The sequence below is a fragment of the Oryza brachyantha genome, chromosome 11 (genome assembly GCF_000231095.2).
Source record: "Oryza brachyantha chromosome 11, ObraRS2, whole genome shotgun sequence".
NCBI classification, from domain to species: Eukaryota; Viridiplantae; Streptophyta; class Magnoliopsida; order Poales; family Poaceae; genus Oryza; species Oryza brachyantha.
The window spans coordinates 17,306,191-17,332,616 of NC_023173.2; the positions used below are offsets into that span (position 1 = coordinate 17,306,191).

General features: G+C 42.3%; 4 protein-coding genes and 6 non-coding genes across 10 annotated transcripts; 8 read left to right on the forward strand and 2 right to left on the reverse strand.

Annotated features, from left to right (window-relative positions):
* Window positions 1–38: 38 nt before the first annotated feature.
* Window positions 39–2,506, reverse strand: LOC102701948 (vacuolar protein sorting-associated protein 2 homolog 1-like). Its single transcript, XM_006663063.3, has 5 exons — window positions 2,252–2,506; window positions 1,778–1,908; window positions 968–1,072; window positions 550–810; window positions 39–432 (listed from the first exon to the last, which is right to left on the reverse strand). Exons 1-5 carry the CDS (start codon window positions 2,286–2,288, stop codon window positions 289–291), a joined length of 678 nt encoding a protein of 225 aa, XP_006663126.1. The 5' UTR covers window positions 2,289–2,506; the 3' UTR covers window positions 39–288.
* Window positions 2,507–8,652: 6,146 nt separating this feature from the next.
* Window positions 8,653–10,363, forward strand: LOC102702225. The gene has a single exon (XM_006663064.3). It carries the CDS (start codon window positions 9,317–9,319, stop codon window positions 10,079–10,081), a length of 765 nt encoding a protein of 254 aa, XP_006663127.2. The 5' UTR covers window positions 8,653–9,316; the 3' UTR covers window positions 10,082–10,363.
* Window positions 10,364–16,074: 5,711 nt separating this feature from the next.
* LOC102702507 (heat shock cognate 70 kDa protein 2) lies at window positions 16,075–20,306 on the forward strand. The gene is made up of 2 exons (XM_006663065.2): window positions 16,075–16,356; window positions 18,341–20,306. Exons 1-2 carry the CDS (start codon window positions 16,143–16,145, stop codon window positions 20,074–20,076), a joined length of 1,950 nt encoding a protein of 649 aa, XP_006663128.1. The 5' UTR covers window positions 16,075–16,142; the 3' UTR covers window positions 20,077–20,306.
* LOC121055852 lies at window positions 16,858–16,944 on the forward strand. The gene has a single exon (XR_005812837.1). It is a non-coding gene; the product is annotated as a small nucleolar RNA Z195/SNORD33/SNORD32 family (small nucleolar RNA).
* On the forward strand, window positions 17,060–17,144 carry LOC121055853. Its single transcript, XR_005812838.1, has one exon. It is a non-coding gene; the product is annotated as a small nucleolar RNA Z196/R39/R59 family (small nucleolar RNA).
* Window positions 17,214–17,353, forward strand: LOC121055866. The gene has a single exon (XR_005812850.1). It is a non-coding gene; the product is annotated as a small nucleolar RNA F1/F2/snoR5a (small nucleolar RNA).
* Window positions 17,766–17,852, forward strand: LOC121055851. The gene has a single exon (XR_005812836.1). It is a non-coding gene; the product is annotated as a small nucleolar RNA Z195/SNORD33/SNORD32 family (small nucleolar RNA).
* Window positions 17,935–18,017, forward strand: LOC121055854. The gene has a single exon (XR_005812839.1). It is a non-coding gene; the product is annotated as a small nucleolar RNA Z196/R39/R59 family (small nucleolar RNA).
* LOC121055868 lies at window positions 18,075–18,214 on the forward strand. The gene has a single exon (XR_005812852.1). It is a non-coding gene; the product is annotated as a small nucleolar RNA F1/F2/snoR5a (small nucleolar RNA).
* A 1,043-nt stretch (window positions 20,307–21,349) lies between the features above and the next one.
* On the reverse strand, window positions 21,350–26,274 carry LOC102704570 (putative disease resistance RPP13-like protein 1). Its single transcript, XM_015842459.2, has 3 exons — window positions 25,231–26,274; window positions 21,823–23,980; window positions 21,350–21,727 (listed from the first exon to the last, which is right to left on the reverse strand). The coding sequence occupies exons 1-3, from the start codon at window positions 26,272–26,274 to the stop codon at window positions 21,633–21,635; spliced, it is 3,297 nt and encodes a 1,098-aa protein (XP_015697945.2). The 3' UTR covers window positions 21,350–21,632.
* Window positions 26,275–26,426: the final 152 nt, after the last annotated feature.

The window sequence follows — 26,426 nt, forward strand, 5'->3', positions numbered from 1 at the left end:
GTGCAGCAATGCACTGAAAATTTTCAGACACACCAGCAGAGCGAACCAGTTGTCAGCAAAAATATTCAGAACAAAAGCAGCGAGGCCTGTTAGCTTGTTAGGTGATAATACGACCTTATAAGATAAAACGACCTTCTAATATATATATATACAAAGGGGCTTTAATCGAAGCCTGTAGTTATGTGCCCAACAATCTAAACAAAAATGATGGCAGAAAAATGGCTATATGCTTGTATGGTACAATAGAAAAATCACACTGTATGGTTATTTCTTCAAAGCCCTATTGGCTCACATCTTCCTAAGATTATCAAGCCGAGCCTGTAAGTCGTCATCTATCCCACCACCGTCCACCCCGCCAGCAGCTTCAGCTTGAGCTGCAATCTTTCCTGCTCCCACTGGTGCAGCAACAGCCGCTGAAGGAGCCCCGACAAGCTGTGTTTAGAGGGCACAAGGTACCAATGTTACATCATAGTTTCCCATCTGTACAACTGCCAAGGTAGTGTATCCTATTGTAGAATGAAGAAAAGAATGGGAGTGTATGCTGCTTACCTCTGAGTTGACGTTGACGCCAATTTCATCAAGGACCTGGTTTACTAGTTCTTCTGTTTCTTCCTCTTCCTCATCGCCCTCCAGAGCATCATCAATGGCATCAGTCATCACCTCAGTCACCATTTCCATCCTATTATTTTGCATCTCGAATTCACGCATGATCTTCTGCAATGCTGGTAGATTCATCTGCCTGTTCATTTGTCCCATGGCTTTTGTTACACCCTTCATGGCCTCACCCATTGCTTGTGTCGATTTCAGCGTCTAAAAATGTTAGGAGATTTTGCACAAATAGTTAGGGTTGTTAAGGAAAGCCCAGCCATCTGAATTTGCTAAGATTGATCACATCACAAATGGATAGAATAATCTGCTTAAATGCCCCAAAAGAATTGTAGCACCAGCTTGAATGAGATATAATTACCTGAATACGAAGAGATACACCCTGTAGCTGGGACTTGAGGGCATAGAATTTTGTGATCTGATGCCTTGTGCGGATAAGGTCCTTTGCCATAATTTTGACAGCTCCCTGTGGAAATGTTTAGAGTATCAAAACATATGCTGCAGCAGATGATCGTTCAAATCGAGCATTTGGAGTTTTTTCCTTTTTTATATTTGTGTCTGGAGTTTATTACAAGCAGCTACAAAATTATAACTTAAAGGGAACATAATTACATTATATGAATTAGAAATTCAGCAAACAGATCATGATGGGAACATAAGTACATTATATGAATTAGAAATTCAGCAAACAGATCATGACAGCATTTTTGCTTTCTCCAATCAGACGAATTCAAGAGCGATTACTGATTACTATGTTTTTTTTTGTTAGAATGCAAAAGTTCTTTACTAACTATATGTAAACAACAAACAAAAGCTTATAATTGATAATCTCACCCAAATTAAACTGAATTGATCCTAGTAATCCTTAACCAATGTGAAGCACTCCTATGCAAATAAATGTAGCAGTGGGAACAGGATAAGACGACATCTAGGACCCATTTAGACATTAGGATTCTGTGCAAATTGCCTAATCAAGGCCAAAATCTAACACCAATCCGAGTTGAGTGAAACCTCATAGCACATAGCAAACCATGTAATTATGGTCGGTAATTCTGTCAGACATAAAGCTCAGTATGTTGGCATTCAGTAAAGTTTCTAATAAGGTTGAACCAAATCGAATGATACAATATATGATGGAGTAATTGATAAGAGGAGTCAAAGATGAGCGCACCATCTGTCCTTGCTTGGCCACCTTCTTGATCTCAGCGATGAGCTTCTTCTCCTGAGCCTGCAGGCCCTGCCTCTCCCTCTCGATCTCCCTGATAGATTTATCCAGCATCCGCTTGTTCTCCCGCAGGAGCTCTGCATGCCGTTGACCAAAACAAGGAACCAAAGGTCAGAACTTGTCTCCATGTTTTCGCTGCAAGAACCAATCCCCCTAAGAGGAGAAAGATTTTAGAAGGAAAGAATAAAAATCTGGAACCTTGGCTATTGCTGCATATGAACTAGCCAAGCAATTAAAAATCGAAAGGCGAATCTACCAGCAGAATCGTTGGATCGACAGGTTCCGGCGAGAGAAGAAAAATCTCAACTTTGGATCCCCCAATCGAGGAATCATGGGGTTAAAAGCAAAATTTGTCGATTAACAAACAAAGAAGCACGCAGTAGAAGCGAATCGCGATGCAGAAGGAGCAAGGGGACGAACCGGCTGGGGTCTTCCTCTTGCCGAAGATGAAGCTCATGGCGGCGGCTCGGCTCGATCGATTGGATTCGTGTTTCGATCTCGATGTGCTGAGCGCGTATACGTTCCGTTGGCTCGATTTCTTCTTGTTGGGCGGTTGGCCAAAGAATTGATAAATTGGTTTTTCGATGGGTGGATTCAGCACGAAGCAAGCAAATCGGGGGACGCGGTCTGTGACGCGGCGGGGATCGGATCGGAGACCTTTTCTTGCGTTGAGTCCGTGCGTGTCAACGCGATGCAAACAAGTTTATATTCTTCTCCTTTGAATCCCAAATGTATTTGGTTGTGAGTTACTCCCTCCATCCAAAACAAATCTCTCGTGTATTGAGCATTTGATCATTCGTCTTATTTAAAAATTTTTTAAAAATTAAAAAAAATAGTCACATCTGAAATACTATTCATAATTTATTATCTAACAAAAAAATATTAATCGTAAATTTTTTGAATAAAAGGAAAAATCAAACATTATAGATAAAAAATGAAAGATTGGTTTGTTTTGGAACGGAGAGAGAAAATATTACATCCGTTTTAGACTATAAGGTTTTCTAGGCTTACCTAGATTTATATGTGTGCTAATGAATCTAGACATATATATATATATATAACATATAAATTAAGATATGAATAAATCTAGGTAAAGTATGAAAATCTTATAATCTGAAGCGAAGGAAATACTTCGGTGAATTTGAATTGTAAACTTAAAATCAATCCCACAAAAATTTATACTTAAATGATTAAATGACTGACATATGAACTCAATTGAACCAAATTAGTACAATTTACATAAATTTGACTTTTACCTTTTTATTTTCTCAAACTTTTTGAAGGGTAATCGGTATTTAAAGCAGAGCTCTAGCCTAATCTGCCCTACTCTTAGTGCAGGGATTCCTAGCACCGTCCTTGCTTATCAGTAGCACAACGTGAACCTATGGCGCACATGAAAAGTTGAACATTTTTCGAATTAAAGTGTGATAAACTTTTCTGCATATCTTGAAAAGAGCAAATTTTATAAAAATATTAGATTACTATGTACCAAAAATATATGTATTTAACAAACTTTTCATAAGACTATAATTTAAGTATGTGTATCATAAACCTACATATTTATATTTAACATCAATTTTGTTCCAAAATAGAGCTTTTGTAGCTTAAGAAAACATGCCAATACGTATCTAAACTCTAAAATATATAGCTTATTTTTACTTGTAAATATATCGTTAATTTATTTTTTAAGCAAAACAACAAATCACGAGGCCTATATAAATTGAATGACTCTTCCGTAAAACTTGCTTAGAGAAATTGGTAAGGACGTTAGATGTCATAGTCTCCCATTATAATCATTAATAATAAGTAGATGCCGCGTAATGGGATCGATCTGTACCCCGTCCGTGTGATCCATCCATCCGACCGGGGATGGTTCCAAGCTGTGTCAGCAATATCAAACGGTGGAGATAGCTTTTTCACTTTTTCTTAGGTTGTCTTCTGTTGAGGGGTTGGAAAAAAGATTTCACGGACCGGTTTGTAATATAGACCACATAATTAATTAAGTACTAACTTAGAAAAATAAAAAAATTAATATGGTTTCCTTAAAGACAACTCTCCTATGAATAGATACCTTTGTAACAAACACTCTCTTTAGTTTGTTATAAGTTTGCGCATGAAAACCAAAAGGGGAAAGGTTGGGAACAAAGTCTTACCCTGCGTTCGAGAAGAGGTGAGGAGCAAAGAGATGTGTTTTAAAAAAATACAGAAAAGTTGCTTTTAAAAACAATATTAATATATTTTTTAGAAAATGTAATACTTAATACTTAAATTATCATTCTGTAAATAGATACCTCATTTTGTATGATTTTCTTCTTTTTTTCTCTCACTCTCAAGCTCACCCATAGATATTGTGCAAGAGGATTGTCATCTAAATCATTATCAAACAAATATTTATGGTTATATTTGTTTTTTCCGTTACGACTTGTAAACGTCATATTTGAATTTACATATTCATAGTGATATACTACTTATTAATTCATCTTGTGAATTCTTTAAATTAGACGTATCGTATTTTACATGCTTACATAATGATATACTACATACTAATCTATCTTATCAATCTTTTAACCGTGTGCATCCTTGTTGATGCGGACTGTGTTTTACCCATTATCTAAAAAAATGATCTCATGGCAGGGAATTTTATCACTGATTACTGCCAGTTTACCTCTTGTCAGCACAAGTCTCGTTCAGAATGCTGTTACTGCAAAGCATCTCCAGGTCAGGACTTGTGTTGGAGGATCAATGGATCAACTCAAGGTGAAGATAATAAACTGTCGCAAGTAACAACACTAGACGGTACACATGGACCATGGCCTGTGTAGCCCCTGATATTTTCTGATCAAACAGTACAGTTCAGCAGGGAAGGAAGGGAAGTAGATAGCCTAGAAAAGTTCCATCTGGATACGCAGAACGAACGAAAGTCGCGTTGCTGTCGTGAGACAAGTATTGGTCTGCTTTCTGTTTGATTCGTACTACAAAAATTCAGAGACGCTCCTGTGCAGCAGCTAGCGGTCTGCAGGTTGCTTCCATTCCGTCAGCTTCAATATCGTCACAGGCATGTCATGCACACTCAGCTCCATCTCCATCTTCATCGCTGACTCAGTGGATGGAGTGCATCAGTTGAGTAATTTAGTGGCCGTGACGTTACTGCACCAGCGATCGATGCGCGCGTGCTGCACTGCATGACATGCGCAGGTTCCATTACCGTTTTTACCGCGAAAACACGGTACCGCGCTCCGCGGATCCCGTAAGGTAACCGTAAAAACCGCAATAAATTTAAAAACAAAAATTTGAATTCAAATCCGCGGTTACCGCGCGGTGAGTACGTGCTGAAACAGCGCATGAGAACGGCGGAAACCGTGATTTCCCGCGTGGTTTTTTAGCCGAAACCGCGGTTACCGCGAGAAAACCGCGGGTGTTGATGTCAAATACAAAAAAATTAAAAAAATCTTAAAAAATACATGAAAAATAGAAAAATATTTTGTGACTATATTTGTAAGTTGTGACATAGAAAAAAAAAGGAAAATAGAACATGTTTTAGGGAAAACAAGAAAATTTTCACACGATCTTTTCTAAATTCTTGATATTGCAACATACAACCATACACCGTCGTATGACTCATATCACCCTTCACCAAATAACTCACAACAATAACAAGTAACAAATACATCACAACTATACCTACTACCAATTATTACTAAAATACACGTATATTTTTTCTCCGTACTTATTTTCCATATATCCATAGTCGTATATTTGTATTTTAACATTACGTACCCTAGTGTCTAGTGTAAATTAATAATGACTTAATAACAAAATATTCTTAACCATTTTCCTATGAAATATTATTTGCAATAGACTATTTTTTAATTTGTTTCCCGAAATTCTTGTTTATGATTTTTAATTACACCAGAAATACATTTTTTCATGAATTTCTTTAACAAAACTACATTATATATCAACATATACAACATATATTTTTTTATTAAATTTTCTTAAATTTTTTAAATTCTCCTCGAATTTAAATTCGGTTACCGCGGCTTACCGATCCCGTCTCCCCGCGGACCCTGCGAAAACCGCGGTTACCGCCGCGGTAACCGCGGTTTTGCGAACCCTGGCCATGCGTGTTTCAATTTATGATTCTACTCCATGCAATGACACTGCAAGCAAGAACCCATGCATTTGTTTGTAGTATGCGATTGGCCATCTCTGAAACTCCAAAGTAAGTAAAGTAATTTGGGGGGACAAGAAGCTCTCTCTGCTGAAATCTGGATCATGGTCGTGGTCATGCTGCCACGCGATGCCACCCCATCACAATCTCGCCTTTAATTTGCCGCATGCATGCTAACTCACCATCTCTAGCTAGCTCTTCCCTTGCAAGCTGCATCCAACACATCGCCAAATCCATTACCAACCACTACGAATTCTTTTCTCACTTCTGTGTGTTCCCCTTCTTGTGTTGTTTCCACTAGAGCAAAAAAAAAGGCAGAAGACTGATAGATGGATAACCCTCTTCTCTGCTCTTCTCTTCTCTTTGACACTTGACACCCCCACTACTAAAAGCTTTAACCAAAGAAGAGTATCAAAGACTGATCAAGAGATATAGATGAACATCAGTACGCGTTTGGCCGGCCAATCTCAGCTTCAGACCTGCATGCCCAAAAACCATATGAATGCCCACTTATATGCACAGCAAGTGGTGATAGATGGATTGAAGAGCTAGCTATTGTCGTACAAAACTGATGGTTCCAATTATTGTGATATCTCTTTTATTATGGTTGGTTTTTGTTCCTAGTTCTGACATGATGAGAGCTAGGAATAATCTATATACTGATGGACAATACATATCATTTGCAGATTTTCGGGTGGTGCTTTTTAAGAGCAGCTACAGCTCATCTCGTGCTCATATTAGTCATCTCCAGTCCACACCATGAGAGGCAGCTAGTAGTGATTGATGAAGAAACAAAGTCTGGTTGGTTGGCATGCAAATTCCAAGCCAAGGCTTAAGCTACCTTCAGAGTGTGGTCCTTAATCTCCTTTGCTTCATGCAGGATTTCAGTATGCATGTTGATTGCTGCCTAGATTTGCCTAACCAATATACCTTCTTCTCACTGACATATGGGTCACTCGCCTTCCCTGGCCCACTTGTCGGCAAGACATATGCAGCCATCCTCCTCCATTTTGCATCTAGATTGCTAGCAGCATGATTGATGTCTGGCCTAATAGTATTTTTGTGGCGAATTTCATTTGTTTTCCTCAGCAGCTGGCATCTGTTTGTCTCGTGACCTGAAAATCTGTAATTTGTCTCCTCGTAAGGCAAGGCATTACATTAGGAGAAGAATGGAACTTACCAGCTTAATTATATATACATGGATCTTGTCTTCCTTTCATCCAGCCCTACCAACCTGTTTTATTGTTCATGTGGTCCTGTGAATCTGTGATATGCTACTGGTAATAGCTAGTGTGGGGGAAAAAGAAACTGCTCATCAGTGGGGAGAAAAACATTGATGGGCATATGCACTATGCTCTTGTTGTATTCATTGCAAATGATGGGCCTGTAAAAGCCAGCTTTTCAATTTCATGCCTCAGGATTTGTTAACCTTTCATGAGATAAACTTGTAAGCATTACACCTGGGCTCATTATTGAACCTCTGAATCCAACAGTATCATCTGCAATGGGGAAAGTCCAATGTTCTTGGCTTCTTGCAAAAAGGAATAAATACATATATGGATGTAGGGAAAGAACTGAGAGCAATTTCTGTAGTTTTCAATTCAACCTGGCTTTTGATGGATTTTGTTCTTTAAGATGACTCAAAAGGCAGGTCTTTTGATGGTGCAATTGTTATAGTTTAGCTCATAGTAGTATATGCTTTTCTTTTAACTATACTGATACTAGTTGAAAACTCTACTCCATCTTTGCTAATCCTTGTGCAAGTAAATGGAGTACCCCATACTTGTGATAACTTTCTGTTACAGCCATACTTGTTGATAATTTTTCCTACAAAAGGTAGGATAAGAATCGTGCACATGGATGCATCTTTGTACAAGGAAGAATAGCAGCATACTAGAAAAGGACCACAAATTTGTACAGTTGTGCAAATATTATCGTCTGCATCCACGGTTGTGTACATCCATATTTATACGGTTGGTGAGAAAATGCTGAAGAATGAAGCAGAAAACTTGTTTGTTTCCCGGCATATATGGTCTAATAAGCAAGGTTGTATGTACTGTACTCTACCGAGGACCAGACAAAGACGCATCTTCTCACCTACTATGTAGCTACCTACAGCTTCATTTACAGAACATAAGTATATCGTTTGCTACATGTCTGAATAATAATCTTGTAGTAGACCAGAGGCTACAAGTGTCGTTGTAGAGTGCAATAGATTATGTCTAGCACGTATTAATTCAGTATACATGTATGATAGCCCATGTCTCGAGGTGACTATAAAGCTTTTAAGCTCTCAAGGATTGGGGATAAAAAGGAAAAGTGAGACCATGTGTGTGTAGAGTAATTTCAGAATGACTGCAAGGGCAAACTGAAAACCAACCAGTGGGAGTAAGTACTCAGTTTTGTTTATTTGCGAGAATCCTGGAGTCAGGTGGAGCTTCCAACGATCAAAACTTGAAACAAACATGACCTTCTGAAAAAAAAAATCGATTCAATTCCTGGGGTTGAGTATTCTACAGCAAAATTAAAATTAATGGTGGTTCCTTAACCCTGATAAGCTCAGCTAATTTAATGATGATCATCATCTCTAATCCAATCCACAAATCCTTCCAAGGCCAGCTTTAATATATAGGCTGTCTCGATGACAATCCTGATTTGTTTTTGTGCAGAAGCAAACATCAGAGTCCCTCACTCCCCTTCTTCTACCTCCCACCTCCCCCATGTGATGTGAAGCCCTCCCCTGTCCCCTACCTCCCTTGAACACTGGGCCTCTTTGCTTTGCTACAACTCACTGCAGCAGAGCTGCTGCATTTGTTTTGGTGCACTGCACTCACTCTTGAGCCTCAGCTGCCTGCCTGCCTTTGGTCTTTGGGTCAACTGTTCTCTATCTTTCCTTTCCCCTCCTCCTGTTCTTCGCTTGTTTGATTGCTCTCCACTGTTTCGGCTGTGCTTCTCCTCCATTCCTTTGGGCTCCAGCTTTTCACTATTCTTGGCAGGTTCTTCTGTTCTTTTGGGCTGTTGCTCTTGTTGTTTCTAACTGTTGTTTGTTCTTCCGTAGTGATAGGATCGATACAGCCATAAAGGTGGCAAAACCTGATCTTTCAGATTCACCTTGGCTGCTTGCTTTGCTCTCTGTGAGCCTCTGAGCAAGTTCGGAGATTTTTTTCTTCTTCAGAGCTTTTGTGTGCGAGTGAAGAATCTGGCTTGCTTGCTCTTGTCGTTAGAAAGAATCTGTTCTTCTTGCATCTCTTTCTGTTCTTCTAATGGTGAATAATCCCTAGTCAGATACAGGAGAGGCACAGAGAGAGTGAAAGATGAGAGCTTTGAGCAGACTAGGCGTCGGGTTGGCCGTGGTGTCCGCGCTGCTGCTCCTCGCGCTCACCGCCGAGCTGTACTATCTCTTCGTCTACAAGCGCCGGCTGCGGCGCCGCGCCGCCGCCATCTCCGACGCGGCGTCGTCCCCCTCGTCGTCTTCTCGTGAGCTGCTCCAGCTTTTCTGCTTCAAGAAGCCGCCTGCTCTCGCTTCGACCTACGCCCAGGAGCCGCACGCGGGGGAAGCGATGGTGGCGGTGGCCGTTGATGATGACGACGAGTCGGTGGAGGCGCAGCTGATGCGGCTGGGCAGCCTCGTCGGCCCGCCGCGGCTGCTGTTCACCATCAAGGAGGAGACCAAGGAGGACCTCGAGTCCGAGGACGGCCGGAGCCGCTGCGGGAGGAGCCGGAGCCTCGGCGAGCTGCTGCATTCCTCGGAGACGCCGTTCATGACGCCTGCTGCCTCGCCGTCGCCGTTGCCGCCGATGGACAAGTCCTTCAACCCTCTGTTCGAGGCCACGGCGGCGGTGAGCCCGACGGCTGTGACCGTGTCGCCGCCACCCAAGTTTCAGTTCTTGAAGGACGCCGAGGAGAAGCTGTACCGGCGGGCGCTGGCCGAGGAGGTCATGAGGGCGAGGAGGTCGCCGCAGACGAGGTCGCCGGCGGCCGGGGAGGAGGATGGCGGCTACATCACCATCATGGTGGGGAAGAACAATAAAATCATCCCCTTGCCGTCACCGCCCAGCAATGGTGGTGAGCTGCAGTGAGTTGAGTTCTTGCAAATTTTAAGGAGACTTAATTAACTTAATTTGTTCATCCAGTGTTCTAGTGTAGCTCTTGTCTGTAATTTTCTCTCTTTGTTTTTTGGTTTATGGTCTTCTGATGATGCCAAATCGGATGGTTGGATGTATATAACATGAATATTATGAGCAACCAAGACCAATATAATTTTCTTCTTCTAATTTGTAGCCTGTGAGGTGAAAGTTAATCACAGTAATTTTGTTGGTGTAGGTGGTAATTTTGTAGCAGTGCACCTTTAACTTGTATAATGTTTTAATGAGGTTTTGTGGTTGTTTTTTTTTCTAGGTGTTTAATTGTAACATTTGGATGATGGATGTATGCAGTTAGTTATACATGCTATAAACACGAAAGGATTATATGAAATCAAAATTCCTTGATGACATGTTTAATCTGGTGTAACTAACTATAAAATATGAACTCATGAATATTTCCTTTTTTTCTCTCCTGAGCTGCATAGGGGATTGTATACATAAAAATAAAAAAAAATACTACTTTCTGTTCATCCATCAGAACATGAGGAATGGAGAAAACAATATCTGAAAGCTCCATGCTGACTTGTCTGAAAGTGCAACTTTATACTCTCGACTAATTAGCTAAGCTTATACAAAGTCCTGAATACAAATTCCCTGCAGCTTCTCTCAAGTTACTTGATCCCCTTTTAACTGTCATGAAGTCACACCTTATTCACGCGATTAGCTTTAATCAGTTCAGAATGCAAAATTCGTTGCAATTTTTGACAAGTCTTCTTGAGTCCTTTTGAGCTGTCCTTTTAGTGACACCTTTATTCATACTGCCTTTAGAACTGAACAACCAGGGAACAGAGGGAACAATGTAAACAATGCCAGCATCACTTTACCTGGTGTTAGCAAAGATAGATTATACTCTAGGCCATTCCAAGTTCAAAGTGTGGATTTATTTTTTCATTCTACAGTGAAAGCCATCAGGGAAAAGATACTATATTCTCATTGCTGTAATTATGGCTTCATGTGAAGTGATTCTGTTTTGCACTTTATTCACACTACCTTTAGTTAGTCTTTTCATTCAGCCAACTATTTTGTGTTTTTCAGGCCAGATGCATACCACAAGCCTGACGGTCTGAGACTGACACCCTTTGTGTTTTGTTCATGTATTCTTCTCTAGTTTATATTGGTTGATATATTGATTTTTGCAGTCAAAGTTTATTGGGAGGTGCAGAAAAGATTCCTAGACCAACATCAGACTTGCAGTGTACTTTAACAAAATCCGTAGGCTATTCTTGCATTTCTGATTAATCAATTAGCAGAGTCAGGTTACATCAGATCAGTTGCTTCTGATTATAGTACTACAGTTAGGAAAGAAATGTGAAGAGAAATTCACAATGCATAAATGAGGAGTTAACTGACATGTCCATGTTCTGGAAAGTGCATAAATGGACACAGATCATGCAGCTGTTGTTATCCTGGCAGTTAGGCACTTTTTACTATCAGTGCCATGTTTGGTTAGAGCACTCATCACATGTACTATCTTATTTTGGCCTGAGACCTCTAAATGAATTCGGCCATTCGCATTGCCTTGTAATCCACTTGTGTTTTTGACCTGAAACTATAATTTTTATCTGAATCCTAAACTACAGTGGATGAGCCCTACCATATCTGATAACCTCTTTCTTACTGCTACACTAGCTAACTTAATTTACACAAAGCTATCTGAACATGTATCTGGAATGACTTATCCTACCAGTACCTTGTGGTCTTGTGTGTGTACAGTTTCAATAACTGAAAGCCCTAGATGTATTGATATTGCAATGCATCAAATCAGTCATTGTGCCTCAATGCAAATAATGATAGGAATGTGCTAACCTGACATTAGACAAGTACGGTAGTGAGGAAGCTGCAGGCAACCACGGTTTGCTGGCTCTCTGCAGGGATTAATTAGTGGCGATTGCGTCCTGATCTGGCTCTACTGCCCCCTGACAATAACATTAGCATCAAGCAAACAACGAAATTAGTGTGGTCATTACCCTCCTTAACACGCACTGTTTGATGGCTAATCTGAGGTGTGCTTGTGATTAGGTGCCGTACGTGCAGCAGATTGGTCGCCTTTCTGTAGGCTTTAAGCGTCAGAATTGTCTGGTAGCCTAACAAAATAGGGGTCCTGGCTGTCAATCATACTAATTGTTGCTGTTGTTGTTGATATGCATGGAGATGGAGTTGAGTACTCCCAAAGAAGAAAAATCATCACCATGACAAGATTACCGGTTTGCAGAAAAGTAAGCTATGAAATTAGCAGCCTGCAAATTTTGCAAGATATGTATAAAATGCACGAGGGAAATTAACCAAGAAATTTGTTGGCGAGACACCATCGATCTATTAATTCTCGATCCACTGCTGATGGTGTTTTAGTAGATGGATTGAGTTGGGTGTGCCATACATTTTTTTTCCTTCCTTTGGTGTGACTCATCCAAATTGACGTGTTCAGTCAGGCAAATTAAGATGGTGGCTGTTTTAGTGATGTGCAATCATCTGTGTCTCAAGTGTGAAGCAGAGCACGACTGCAGGCGACCTACATGCCTAGCTACATCGACTTGTACCTACAACTGCATTTTATTAAGACCCTGTTTAAGTTTTTCATTTTTGAAATTAAGAGCCTGATCAATTAACTTGTGTGCGGCACTAGCTAGCTTAGATGCCATGCATGACGATTCTAAGCTAGCTAGCTAGTGTGACAGTGACACTCATGTTCTGTGGAGAACGAAGGTCTACACAACCGACGAAAACCGGGCTGGATTTCGTGAAAATTGGTTCAGATTTAGCAAAATCTCAGCTGCTTAGACTGGACGTGTCGATAACACAAACCACTTATTTTTCGGTCGAGTTCAAAGAAAATTCAGAACTGAATTTTAATTTTTGTTGTCCAGATCATCGGTTAATCAACGTTTTTCACTAAATCCAAATATATTGGTAGCAAGTGGTTTCTATTCCGTATCACGACCGTGAACTTGTGGATTTTATCACCCAAATGGTATAATAATTTTATTGTTATCATACGGATTAAAATTAAAGGTTTCTTACCAAAGGCTTCACATATCGACTTAAAAATTTCTAGCTCTGCCGTTGAAAAATGACCAGGTATGAACATTAGACCTAGGAGTTATTTGGTTTAAGGGTTATTTGGTTGGTGTCCTCGTCTGAAAGCCCTCACTCAGTCAGGCGTGTCCAACCACATAAGCATAAAATGAGACATATGAGATCGATATCTGATTCATTTCGAGTGCACCAAGCAAACAAGCCCTATGTATGCACAGCCTACCCATATAGTTGAGTTTGCAAGGCTATTATATTATATTAATATAATGTTCACTCGAACAAAACAACGCAATTTGCGGGTAAATGATGGATCGACATGTGTGATGGATGGTCCTATGCATGCATGACAATATGATAGCGTGGTGACAACGGCCCGTTTTTGCTTAATTTGTGGTTAGGATTGTTCATTATCGTCACCGAAGAACAATTAATTAAATGAGGGACCATGCTCCGGAACTCGTGCGTCGTGACTGACCTGTACGTCTAAATTACTTGCACTCGTATACTCTCTTCTTCTGATTGTAGAATATATTTGACATTTAGAACCATATATGGCCAATTAATTTATCGTTACTCCTAGGTTCGGTATTTAATTAGCCCGTGACAAACATGTATGCATGTATGGTACGTACGCGGTACGTACGTACACTATATATATAGAGAGAGACACACACATATTCTGAAGCATGTGATGGTGAGCTGGATGGTGTGAGATAGACGGTGCCGTATATACGCACACTATTATATATACATATGTTTCTTGCAACAGCCAAAGTACCCTGACCTGGCCTTATTCCATCCATCGGTCGAGGTTCCCAACTAGTCATTAGTAATTTGTTATTGCGGCCAATTATGATAATCTCGTATATATGGTGCTATAGTTTCTAAATATCTCGTGGGTGTATACATATACGTACATACGGTATGATACGGTGTGTTTCTTCCATCTAATTAAAATCAGCCCGACTACACCACACGATTCCATGCGCACAAAAAAAGTCATAATAGTGCACCACGATCCTCACGCTGCGTGGAGGCGCACCGGGAGAAGACAGCGAGGTCGAGCGTTCTTGCCTTTTGCACACTCAACCTTGCTAGGCCACACTCGGCACCACACCAGTTAGTTAAAACTGCTAAACGGTGTTTTTTTTTAAAAAAATTTCTATAGGAAAAGTTGTTTTAAAAATCATATTAATTTATTTCATTTTTTTAATAATTAATAATTAATTAATCATGTACTAATGTATTACTATGTTTTCCGTGCCAGATTATAAGTTAACTTATTCCCCCATGCCGAACGTGATCCCAGTGAGCTTTCTCTCCGCCGCCATGCAATAACTCGCTGGCGTAAATTAACTGCCACCGACGCTACTCGCCAGGATAACAAAACTCCACGCTTTTGGCAAAGTACTAAGCTCCACCATTGGGTTCATGTGCATATCAATTGGTATTGGATGGCACTAATTCATATCATATAATATCAAATGATATCAAATGCTATCATTCTAGATAGTATCCATCTAGTATTATACGATATCCGCTAGCGAGGCAGTATAGAGGGGAGCAAAACGGAGGGGCGGTGGTGGAGTACGTGGGGAGGTAGGCACCAGAGCACAAATTAAGCCGATGGAGAGGAACAACGTGGGAGAGGTCGGCGTACCAATGTAGAGGGGGGAGGGCACATGGGAGTTAGGGCATTCATAGTGCGGGGCACTCCCTCATGTGCCATGTAGATGAAGCTACTCCATAAACCACGCGTCTCACAGTGCAATACATTTAAAATGAGACCCATCGCAGCTTTAAGTAGGATCCGCAACCATCTCTCTCCTCAGCCACCCCTTTCTCTCTCCTCGTTGCCTCTTTTCTCTCCCCCTGCCACTCTCTCTCCCTGCCTGCCAGAGATCCTCTCCGCATCAGCCTCACCCTCCATTGGCATCGGATTTGGCGGAGCGCGGGGCGGCGGCGATGTTGGCGGCCGCGGGTGGAGCGCGTCGGATGCATCATCGCGTGCCCGGACCGCACGGCGAGGACACGAGCTCATGCAGTAGGCTGTCCTAGCGTGTGCTTCACCACGGAGGAGCACTGTGAATGGCCTTAGCGCAAGAGGGTGTAGGATAGAGACATGACAGTGCAGGGGAAGCTTTTATGCTAACTTCGTTTTGGTCTTATAGTTACTTGGGTCACATTTGGTAGGGCTCTCGATCGATCGTTGGAGTGGAGTTGAGGAGGTCGCTCCACTCTCGCAAGGTATTTTCCTAAAGCAATTCAACATATATGGTCCATATCATCTTGGATCTACAAGTATTCTCTCCGGTTATTTTATTTGATATCGTTAATTTTTCGATCTAGGTTTGACCGTTCGTCTTATTTAAAAACTTTTAACTATTATGAAAAATTATAAGTTATGCTAAAAGTTTATAGGGTAGTAAATTAAATTATAACAAAATAATTAATAATTATATAAATGTTTTAAGTAAGATAGATAATGAAATGTACACTTCAAAGTCAATAGCATTAAAAAGAAGTTGGAGGGAGTAAGTTGGTCCATCTTGGACTTGACCGAGTAAAGATGAGCTGTGGTAAACTGGCCCTTAGTTTGAACTTTGAAGGCTTTTGCATAAGCTCCAGCTTTTAACTTTTAAGGCTTCTTCTTCATCTGCATTTGGGTCAGATTGATGATAATATTACTAAAAGGCCCATGTATGATGGCCGAGAAGGGAAGTAATAGGTGGGCCGGCCAAACACGACAACATTTCAGCCCAAACTCTAAACCTAGTACCTTCTCTTGATCACCTCCGTCCGATCGTAACCCAACGGCCACGATTCCTATCCTCGGAACATTCGAGAACACCCGAACCCATCCTTCCTCCTATAAATTCCCGCCTTCCAACCGCACCTGCTCTTCCTCTCTCTCTCCCCAAACCCTAGCCGCCGCCGCCGATCCACTCAGACAGCTTCACCCATGGCGGGCAAGGGCGAGGGTCCGGCCATCGGCATCGACCTCGGCACCACCTACTCCTGCGTCGGCGTCTGGCAGCACGACCGCGTCGAGATCATCGCCAACGACCAGGGCAACCGCACCACCCCCTCCTACGTCGGCTTCACCGATTCCGAGAGGCTCATCGGAGATGCCGCCAAGAACCAGGTCGCCATGAACCCCATCAACACCGTCTTCGGTAACTACTCCTTCCTTCCTTTCTCTCTCGCGCCTAGATCTCTCTCTATGTATGTACTTCTCGGTCGGCTTATGCTAGATCTAGTATTGTCAAGCTCGCTCAGATCTGTGGGATCTGTGAGGATTCACTTCTCTTGTTACCGACATAGATCTGGATCTCTGTGTTCCACTTCTTTTTTTCACTTGCTGACCATGCTCCACTAGTGGTGCACTTTGAATTTGTGTTGATGTCATTATTAAGTAGAGTAGCTTACGGTGATTTTCTTTACTTGAGTAAAGTTGTGGATGGTTTGGCAGTTAATTCACTGGGATTTACTGGATCTGGACGGACATGCTTAGATTTACTATGTTGGTAGTTAGCTATTTTGTGCTTGATGATGTCTCATTGTTTGGTCAGAGGATTTTGATTGCGTGATGCAGTTCACATGAACTTCTGTTGTGTGGTCCTCCTGTCAATTGATTTTAAAAAAGGAAATCTAGATTTAAATATTTTGAGATTTGAGGGAGAAGTGATGATGATTTATCCATACCACATGTCTGCATCTTGGATGATGATCAATCTAAATCATGCACTACCATCTGATCTCCACCTTTAGTTTTGTTTTTAAAGATGGACACGATTGGTTGGCTACAGCCTACAGGAAGTAAACTGGATTTGTTTAAAACATTAGTCTGTCTTCCCTGAGAAAAAGTAATCTGCAACTTGCAACCTGTGATGCAAATTAACCCATTTACTGATTTACAGTGATTATTTCTGTAAAAAATCACCATCTTTCGGCTGAGGTTGCATGCTTAGTTGTTACATGTTTTCAATAGCACTTTTATATCATCTTATGACTAGAGATTTTATGAAGTTTCTAATGCCATTTGGTATCTGACTCATGGTCTCTTTATGTGACTTTGTGTCTCGAAATATGGCATATAGCAAGGGGGAACGGATCTTGCGACACTGGTAGCTTCTTGATAAGCCTCCAGTTACTATATAGCCGTTCACATGTTCTTGCTTTCTTTATTTTCCAAATTACTAGTGCCTGGTGCTGAAAACCTAATGATTTGTCCATTTGTTCCGTTGATATTTGTTGACTGGTATACGATCATATTTGTAGTACACATTTATTAATACAATTGCAAACACTCTCTGCTAGGATTTACTCTAATGCACTTGGTTTTGCAAGCCTTGTGCTTGAACTAGATTACCTGTGTCAGAATATGATATGTGGTTGACCTTATGTCTTCCTACAGCTGCACAAATTACTTGAGGCGTATTTCTGTTACGACATTTTGTCATTCAATTTAGTTAACTAGTATGCATATCTGTTTTGCTAAGTACTTCTGTGCAAATATAATGTTGTCAGGTTGTTCATGTGTGTGAGTTTTATTTTTTTTTAAAATCAAGCTTAAACCTTTTGAGGGAGAAATGATGATACTTAATCCATACCACATCTCTGCATCTCAGATGATGATCAATATATATCATGCACTACCATCTGATCTCCCATTACACAGTTCTTGAATATTGTTCTTTAGTATTACCAAATTCTCAAAATGCACTCGTACACAAAAAAAAATCATTGCAACTTGCAACCTGTGATGCAAAACAACCCATTTACTGAAGTACATTGATTATTCCAAAAAAATCACCATCTTTCGGCTGAGGTTGTATGCTTACTTGGAAGTTATGGATGATCTACAAAGCCATTTAGGGTTTTCAGTAGTGCAAAATGCCATTTGGTATCTGACACTTAGTCTTCTCTTGTGACTATTTGTCTCGAAACGTGGCATATAAGAAAGGGGAACGAACCTTGCGACATTGGTGGCTCCTCTATGATCCTCCAATTACTATATAGCCGTTTACATTTTCTTGTTTTGTTAATCTGTTGCCTACCTTTCTTCTTTTATATCCTGGTCCATTAGTATTTCTCTTATCAGCTTCCAGACATAATGTAGGTTTCTCTTGCAGTTGCTGACATAATTATTCTCTGCAGATGCTAAGCGTCTCATTGGCAGGAGATTTAGCGATGCTTCTGTCCAGAGTGACATTAAGCTCTGGCCCTTCAAGGTGATTGCTGGACCTGGAGACAAGCCTATGATTGTTGTCCAGTACAAGGGTGAGGAGAAGCAGTTTGCCGCTGAAGAGATCTCCTCCATGGTCCTCATCAAGATGCGTGAGATTGCTGAGGCCTACCTTGGCACCACAATCAAGAATGCTGTTGTCACTGTTCCTGCTTACTTCAATGACTCTCAGAGGCAGGCCACCAAGGATGCTGGAGTGATTGCTGGTCTCAATGTCATGCGTATCATCAACGAGCCCACCGCTGCAGCTATTGCATATGGTCTTGACAAGAAGGCTAGCAGTGTTGGTGAGAAGAATGTCCTCATCTTTGACCTTGGAGGCGGTACCTTTGATGTCTCCCTCCTTACAATTGAGGAAGGTATCTTTGAGGTCAAGGCCACAGCTGGTGACACTCACCTTGGTGGTGAAGATTTTGACAACCGTATGGTCAACCACTTTGTGCAAGAATTCAAGAGGAAGAACAAGAAGGATATCACTGGCAACCCCAGGGCTCTCAGGAGATTGAGGACAGCCTGTGAGAGGGCGAAGAGGACCCTCTCCTCCACTGCCCAGACCACCATTGAGATCGATTCCCTGTATGAGGGAATTGACTTCTACTCTACTATCACCCGTGCCAGATTTGAGGAGCTCAACATGGATCTCTTCAGGAAGTGTATGGAGCCTGTGGAGAAGTGTCTCAGGGATGCTAAGATGGACAAGAGCACTGTTCATGATGTTGTTCTTGTTGGTGGCTCCACTAGGATCCCAAGGGTGCAGCAGCTCCTTCAGGACTTCTTCAACGGCAAGGAGCTTTGCAAGAACATCAACCCAGATGAGGCTGTTGCATATGGTGCTGCTGTCCAGGCTGCCATCCTGAGTGGTGAGGGCAACGAGAAGGTCCAGGACCTCCTCCTCTTGGATGTTACCCCGCTTTCTCTGGGTTTGGAGACTGCTGGTGGTGTCATGACCGTCTTGATCCCGAGGAACACCACCATCCCCACCAAGAAGGAGCAGGTCTTTTCCACCTACTCCGACAACCAGCCTGGTGTCCTCATCCAGGTTTATGAGGGTGAGAGGACTAGGACACGTGACAACAACCTGCTGGGCAAGTTTGAGCTCTCTGGCATCCCTCCTGCTCCGAGGGGTGTTCCTCAGATCACTGTTTGCTTTGACATTGATGCCAATGGTATCCTGAACGTGTCTGCTGAGGACAAGACCACCGGGCAGAAGAACAAGATCACCATCACCAACGACAAGGGCAGGCTGAGCAAGGAGGAGATTGAGAAGATGGTCCAAGAAGCCGAGAAGTACAAGTCAGAGGACGAGGAGCACAAGAAGAAGGTGGAGTCCAAGAACGCCCTGGAGAACTACGCCTACAACATGCGGAACACCATCAAGGATGAGAAGATCGCCTCGAAGCTCCCAGCAGCGGACAAGAAGAAGATCGAGGATGCCATTGACCAGGCAATCCAGTGGCTGGACGGCAACCAGCTTGCTGAGGCTGATGAGTTCGATGACAAGATGAAGGAGCTGGAGGGCATCTGCAACCCCATCATCGCCAAGATGTACCAGGGCGCTGGCGCCGACATGGCTGGCGGCATGGACGAGGACGACGCACCACCTGCTGGCGGCAGCGGTGCTGGCCCCAAGATTGAGGAGGTCGACTAAGCCCAACTTTGGATAGGTGATGCGCGCTTCAAGTTATCTTATTATTGCATTATTAGTATCTCGTATGTTCTGTTTGCGGCTGAAAACTTAAAATCCACGGGTTGTGTGGTGCTATGATACCTTGCCTGGACAGTCTTTGAATTTTGTTGAAGAGCTGCATTGGGAGCTCTCTAAACTATGACGGCGTGAGATAGTATCATGCTTGTGCCCTGTCGTCTGTTATTTACTTATCTCCTGCTTCTCTCTCGCACGTTTATCTATCTACCTGTGTGCATTGTTTTCTCAAATCAAATGTTCTCCGTCTTCGGAGATGGCTAGTTGTTTTGAGTGAATGGCTAGTTTGTTGCTTTGTTCATTTGAGGGTGAATGGCTAGTTTGTCTTGATATAATCTTCTGGATGGTAAACTGCTTTGCCTTGAACTTTCACTTCTGATTATAGTTATAAAGTCAAAATTTGACTTTTTAATTTAAATTTGGGAGTTGATTTGATGTTTTTTATCATAGTTTTTTCAGTCTTCGCTTTTAGATTGAAAATTTTATTTACAAATTATTTTTTGTCGTTGTGTGTTTTAATATGATGATGTGATGTCTTTTAATGTGAAATCAGATCTTACCAATGATTTTGAATTACTTGGGAGGTTCTGAAGAGTTTCTGAAGTCTAACATGTGGTTGTTTATGCACTCATCCTTGTGTATTTATCTCACTAAAGAGAAAATCTAACAAATGCTATTGATAAACACTTAATTTTAAGAAATAACATTGACGAGTATGAGCTCTATAAAATACCATTATACAAACGAATTTATATAAGAAATGTCATCGCCGTTAGGGTTTCGTCAACTTTTTCCGTTAAGGCCGCGTTCCGCTGCACTGCTAACTTAACTTATATCCCTCGTTTTTCACGCGCACGCTTTCCGAACTGCTAAACGGTGTATATTTTGCAAAAAAATTATAGAAAAGTTGTTTTAAAAAATCATTTTAATCTATTTTATATTTTGAATAATTAATAATTAATTAATCATGTATTAATCTATTACTACGGTGCTATAGTATGAACAGTGTATTTAACAGCAAAATAATGAATGGAAACCTAACGGTAATGATATTTCTTAGATAAATTCGTTTGTATGATAATACTTCTTAGAACTTGCATTCGTTAATGATATTTCTTAGACTTAGACGTTTGCCAATGACATTTTTTAGATTTTCTCCTAACTAAACAAGAGAAATTCCAGGGCACAAGTTCTTGATTGAACACATATTTGATGCAAAATATGGTTATAGTTCCAGATCAACTATATACATGTGGGTGAAGTTCTGTTTACATCTGCAGTTTTGTCCCCTATGTATGTATTGTCCCCACGCCACATTCCACATGTACGCAAAATACGGATGACACTTGGATTCTGAGCAGCTGAAAATTTCCCTCTTCATTCTTACATGCATATATTTTCAGTATAACGCCTTCAATTTTTAAGATCCATTGATCGATATTGCAATATGCTTTTACCCGTGACATTGTCGAAGAAATACCCCTCCTTCAAAACAGGGGCCCTCAATGTGCAGCCTTTCCTCCATCTCTTCGTCTGCTCACTTTCTTTCTGGCTTGACAGGGCGTTTTTGTCTCTAACTGCTGTTCCTCTTCATAACCTGAGAAGGCATATGGTGCGGTGAATACCATAGCATTCTGATGAAAGAGGTAGAGTAAGACATAAGAAAATGTGTCGACAAGATTGAATGATTACCTGTAGGTATTGAAGAGCAGTTGACGATATTGGTCTCAAATCTGTTGGGTTCTCGTGTGTATAGCGCGTACCATTTCCTGGGGTTGTTCCCTTCACGCGCATGTGCATTTACGTGTTGGATATGGCTCAACTTGCCCAACTCAGAGCAAGATTCTCCTGTGGCAATGGAAGCGAGCAGTGCGAGGCTGCAGTCAAGCAGAAGATGCCTGGGACTTACACTTTCCAAGTAATCTGGGAGAGTCTCCATGCTGTAATCCTCCAAGCAAAGCCTCTGAATTGCAGGCACACCATGCAGCAGTTGCATCTTTGGGCACTTGACAATGGTGAGCTTCTGCAGCCTGCAGAGGTCGGTGATCCTCTCCAGGTTTGGGTTGTGAAACACATCGAGCTCAACGATGGAAGGCAAGCTCTCCAGAGAGCTCAGGTGCTGGACCTCGTACAGGTGAAGCTTCTTGAGAGCCCTCGCATGGAAGGCGAGGCCTGGAGGAAGGCACCTCAGCTTGCACCTGTTGAGCAGTAGCAGCTCAAGAACAGGCATGGCTTGCACATCAGCTCGCTCCTCCCACTCCCATTCCTCCCATTCTGCCATTCCGATCAGCTCCAGTCTTTGCAACCTGGGAAATGCTGCGTCTGTCGTCTGAGCTGCACGGAGACGTCGGCAGGGCTGCAGGAAATCATGCCCTACTTTCTTGATAGCCGGAGCCCGGTCAACCTGCAGGAGCTGCAAGCAGGGGAGCTGGCAGAGACCATCAGGGAGCTGGGCACACATGGCAAGGTCATCCATCGTCAGGAACCTGAGGAACCTGAGCGCCGCCGACGACGTCATCCACCTCGGCAGCCGCTGCCCGAAGTATCCCCCGATGTCGAGTGTCTCTACGCAGGACGGAGGACAGAGCTCATCAAACACCTCCTCGATTCGTCTCTTCTCTTCCTCAGAGGCTCTTCTTTCCTCGATGACCAATCCGTCGTCGTCCAGTCTGCTTCTGCATCCCAGCGTCAAGTAGGTGAGGTGCTTCTTGTAACCTAGCATCGCCATTGTCGCAAACGAAGCTGATGATACATTCTCGAGATTCTTTATTGCAAGATCCCTGAGCTGGGAAAGAGGGCCTAACTCTTCCAAGCTACACCAATCACCACGCATGTGAGCTGGAAAACCATACAGTTTCCTCAGATTTGAGAGGCCACAGAACCCTCTAGGTATGCCTGCATCTACACTCGTGCCAGTCAGGCTAAGATATCGCAGCTGCCCAAGCTTTACAATGCTGTCAGGAAGTTCCTTCACATTTTCACATCCTCTGAGGCTAATAAGCTGCAAAAACATCATCTTGCCGATGTTTTCTGGTAGTCTCGATATATCAGAGTACCGAATGGACAAATACCTCAAGTGTTTCAGTTGATAAAGTGTGTCAACCAGTGCAGAAACATTTGCTGATTGTATATGCAGTGTCCGTAGGCTTGAAAAGGAGATAAAAGAATCCCCGGGATTAACCTTGAGTTGCCCGATTGCTATCAGTGTTCTCAGTGATGTCTGCTCTTGCAGCATGCTCCACTGCAACTCACCTGATTCGGATCCTCTGCTTTCTATACACAGCCGACGAAACTTTTCTGAATTGAGCTGGCTAATTATACCGACCTCTCCGGTGTGAGCTACTAGTGCTTCATCTCCCAACAGACGCTGTGCAAATGAGCGAACGACATCGTGCATGGTGCAATGATATTGGTCAATGAACTCTTTGTCTGGTTCTATGAGGTTCCTCGCGATCAACTCCTTGTAATACTGCCTTCCTGATTCTTCTAATTCATCTGATGGGCTTCCATGAACAAATCCTTCACTGACCCACATGCCAACAATTATATCATAGCCAAACACTATGTTCTTGGGGAGAAGGGAGTAGTGCAGAAAGCATTGCTTCAGACAGGGTGAGAGATCTTCATAGCTCAGGTATACAGCATAGTTAAGCTCTTCCGGCATTCCAACAATCGACCATGCAGAATCATTCAGGACATTCTCCCAGTCCTTTCGACTTCTCTCTTTCTGACACAAGAGTCCTCCCATCACTTTGACTGCAAGTGGCAAGCCATCACATTTTGCTATGATTTCCATCCCGACATCCTGTAGCATATCAATATCAGCTTCATCCTTCTCATTTGAGACAACCTGCAGGCAGTTTGAAGCCCATAGAATTGGTAAGCGATATATAAGCAGTACTGTCTTTAGTTATTAGCAATCTTATCTCAAGAGATTTGCTCCGGTCTAACAAAAAATACCTCGAGGTACCAAATCATTTCTCACCATTGGATCTAGCTGAGTAGGACGTGCGCCGTTAGATCCAACGATCAGAAACGATTTGATACCGCGAGATACCAGTATACTTTTTGTTACTTTTTTGTTGGGCTATAAATTGCTCTTATCTCAAACTATAGTCGCCATCCTATACTACTTGCCTTGATCATATTCTTTGATATTTAGAACAAGATTCGGTAAAGTTTATCAATTTTATTTTAGCTAGCCCAAGCTTACAAAATTTAGTAACTTTATAATTCGGTAAAATTCATTTGACTATAGGAATAAATTATTTTTTTAAAAATAAAATTAATAATTATCATCTATGTTCCAAAATATCAATATTTCTAGGATTCAAATATTGTTACACAATATAAACAGTGCTAGCACTATTTATAATACTCCATCCGTTTCACAGTATAAGACTTTCTAGTCTTGTCTAGATTTATATGGATGCTAATGAATCTAAACATGTATATAAACTCTATACATTCATCAATTGATAATTTAGATAAGGTTAAAAATTCTTACAATATAAAACACAGTTAGTACTACTTATCACTATTTACACAATATTCAGCTCTTGGGCAAGTTAGGCGGTTTCCTGGGCTCCACCGCTGCCATCTCCGCTATAAACTGCCATTACATCGAAAAAGTTGGTTGATCACTAGAAAATACTATTAGCCGCCTATGTTTAATGGTGTTGCTGGCTCTACCACTACCACTACCCAGTATCCACTGGTCACACCTATCACTTCCCATTCACAATTCTTCCCATCTTATTTTTAAGGAAAATTTACAAACATATCATTATAATTATTTTAATTACTCTCACACTTTCAGTTATACATATTTATTGACGGGCATCAAAGTATTGTCTTTTTAACCTTAATACATGTTTAAAAAAATCTAAAAATACTTATATTTTACGACGAAGAAAGTAGCTCAGAACAAATGGTCTACGCAATGTAGTAGATGGATGCTTTTATTTTAGAAAAAAATAATTTAGAGATGTATAGAAAATATATAATTAACGATAATAGTCCGGAAAAGAACAATTAATGTCTATGCATAGCAAATAAGACATCGATAAATATTTATAGACAGATGGATTTTACACGTACCTGGTTCTTGAGTAATGACCAGGCATCATGAGGCCCAAGTTTGTGGACGTGGTGGTAGGGCTGCAATGCTTTCATGGCTCGAGCGACTCGTTCATCTCTTGTGGTGATGATGATTCGGCTGTAGGAACCTCCTCCAGGCGCAGCAGCATTGGACAATGGCGTTTCAAGCACATCCTCCCATGCCCTCTGGCTCCACACATCATCCATGACCAGCAAGAACCTCTTCCCGTCCAATGCGGCAGTAAGGATTGGCCAGAGCACGGCCATTGCTTTCTCACCGCGGTGGTCTCCGCCGGCGAGGGTGATGGCGTTCCGGAGCAGCTCAAGCTTGTCCCAGTCCTGGTTGACGCTCAGCCATATCCTCTTGTCGAACTTGTCCCTGACGGTGTCGTGGTTGTAGATCTCCCGGGCGAGGGTGGTCTTGCCGATCCCTCCGACGCCGACGATGGCGACCACCGTGATTTCACTGCTCGCCGGCTTTTCTATCAGCATCTCGACAAGTTCTCTGGTGTCCTCTCTGATCTTGTCCCCGACCACACCCGACCGGACAGGCTCCCCCGTCGTCTCGCGGTTGGGAGCTGGGCCTGGGCGAGACTTGCTGCTGCTAGCTTTGGTGTAAGAGACGAGGTTGACGAAGCTGAAGTGAGCACTCCTCGTCTTGATGTGGTCCAGCCTCCGGTTGAGCGCCCTGATGCTGCCACCGACGTCGTGGGCGAAGAGGGGGTCCCGGAGGCAGAAGAGCAGCGGGTTGCAGCAGGATCCAGCCGCCGCCTTGCCGCGCTCCATGGCCCTGAGGTGGCAGAGGTCGAGGATGTCGACGGCGTCGTACATGGCATCCCTGAGCTCGCTCACCCACCCCTGCACGCTCCGGTCGCTGATGTTCCTCCTGTCGGCGTCGGCGAGGAACTTCTTGAGGTCTCCGAGCCTGACGCCCAGCCTGGTGATCTCGCCGGACACTCCCAGCAGCATGCGCATCTCTTCTCTCGCCATCTCTGCCACCATGCTCTGCAAGTAGGACGCAAAAGCATCCAGCACAACAGCCATGCTGCTGCTGCTTGATCAAATAACGTCGCAAGCCAAACAAACCAATTAGCTAGCTAGCTAGAGTAGTTGAGCCATCTCTTATATATTCTTTTGTACTATGTGTATATATATTTTGATGAAAAGGCAAACAGGAGGAATCTATTCTCTCGATT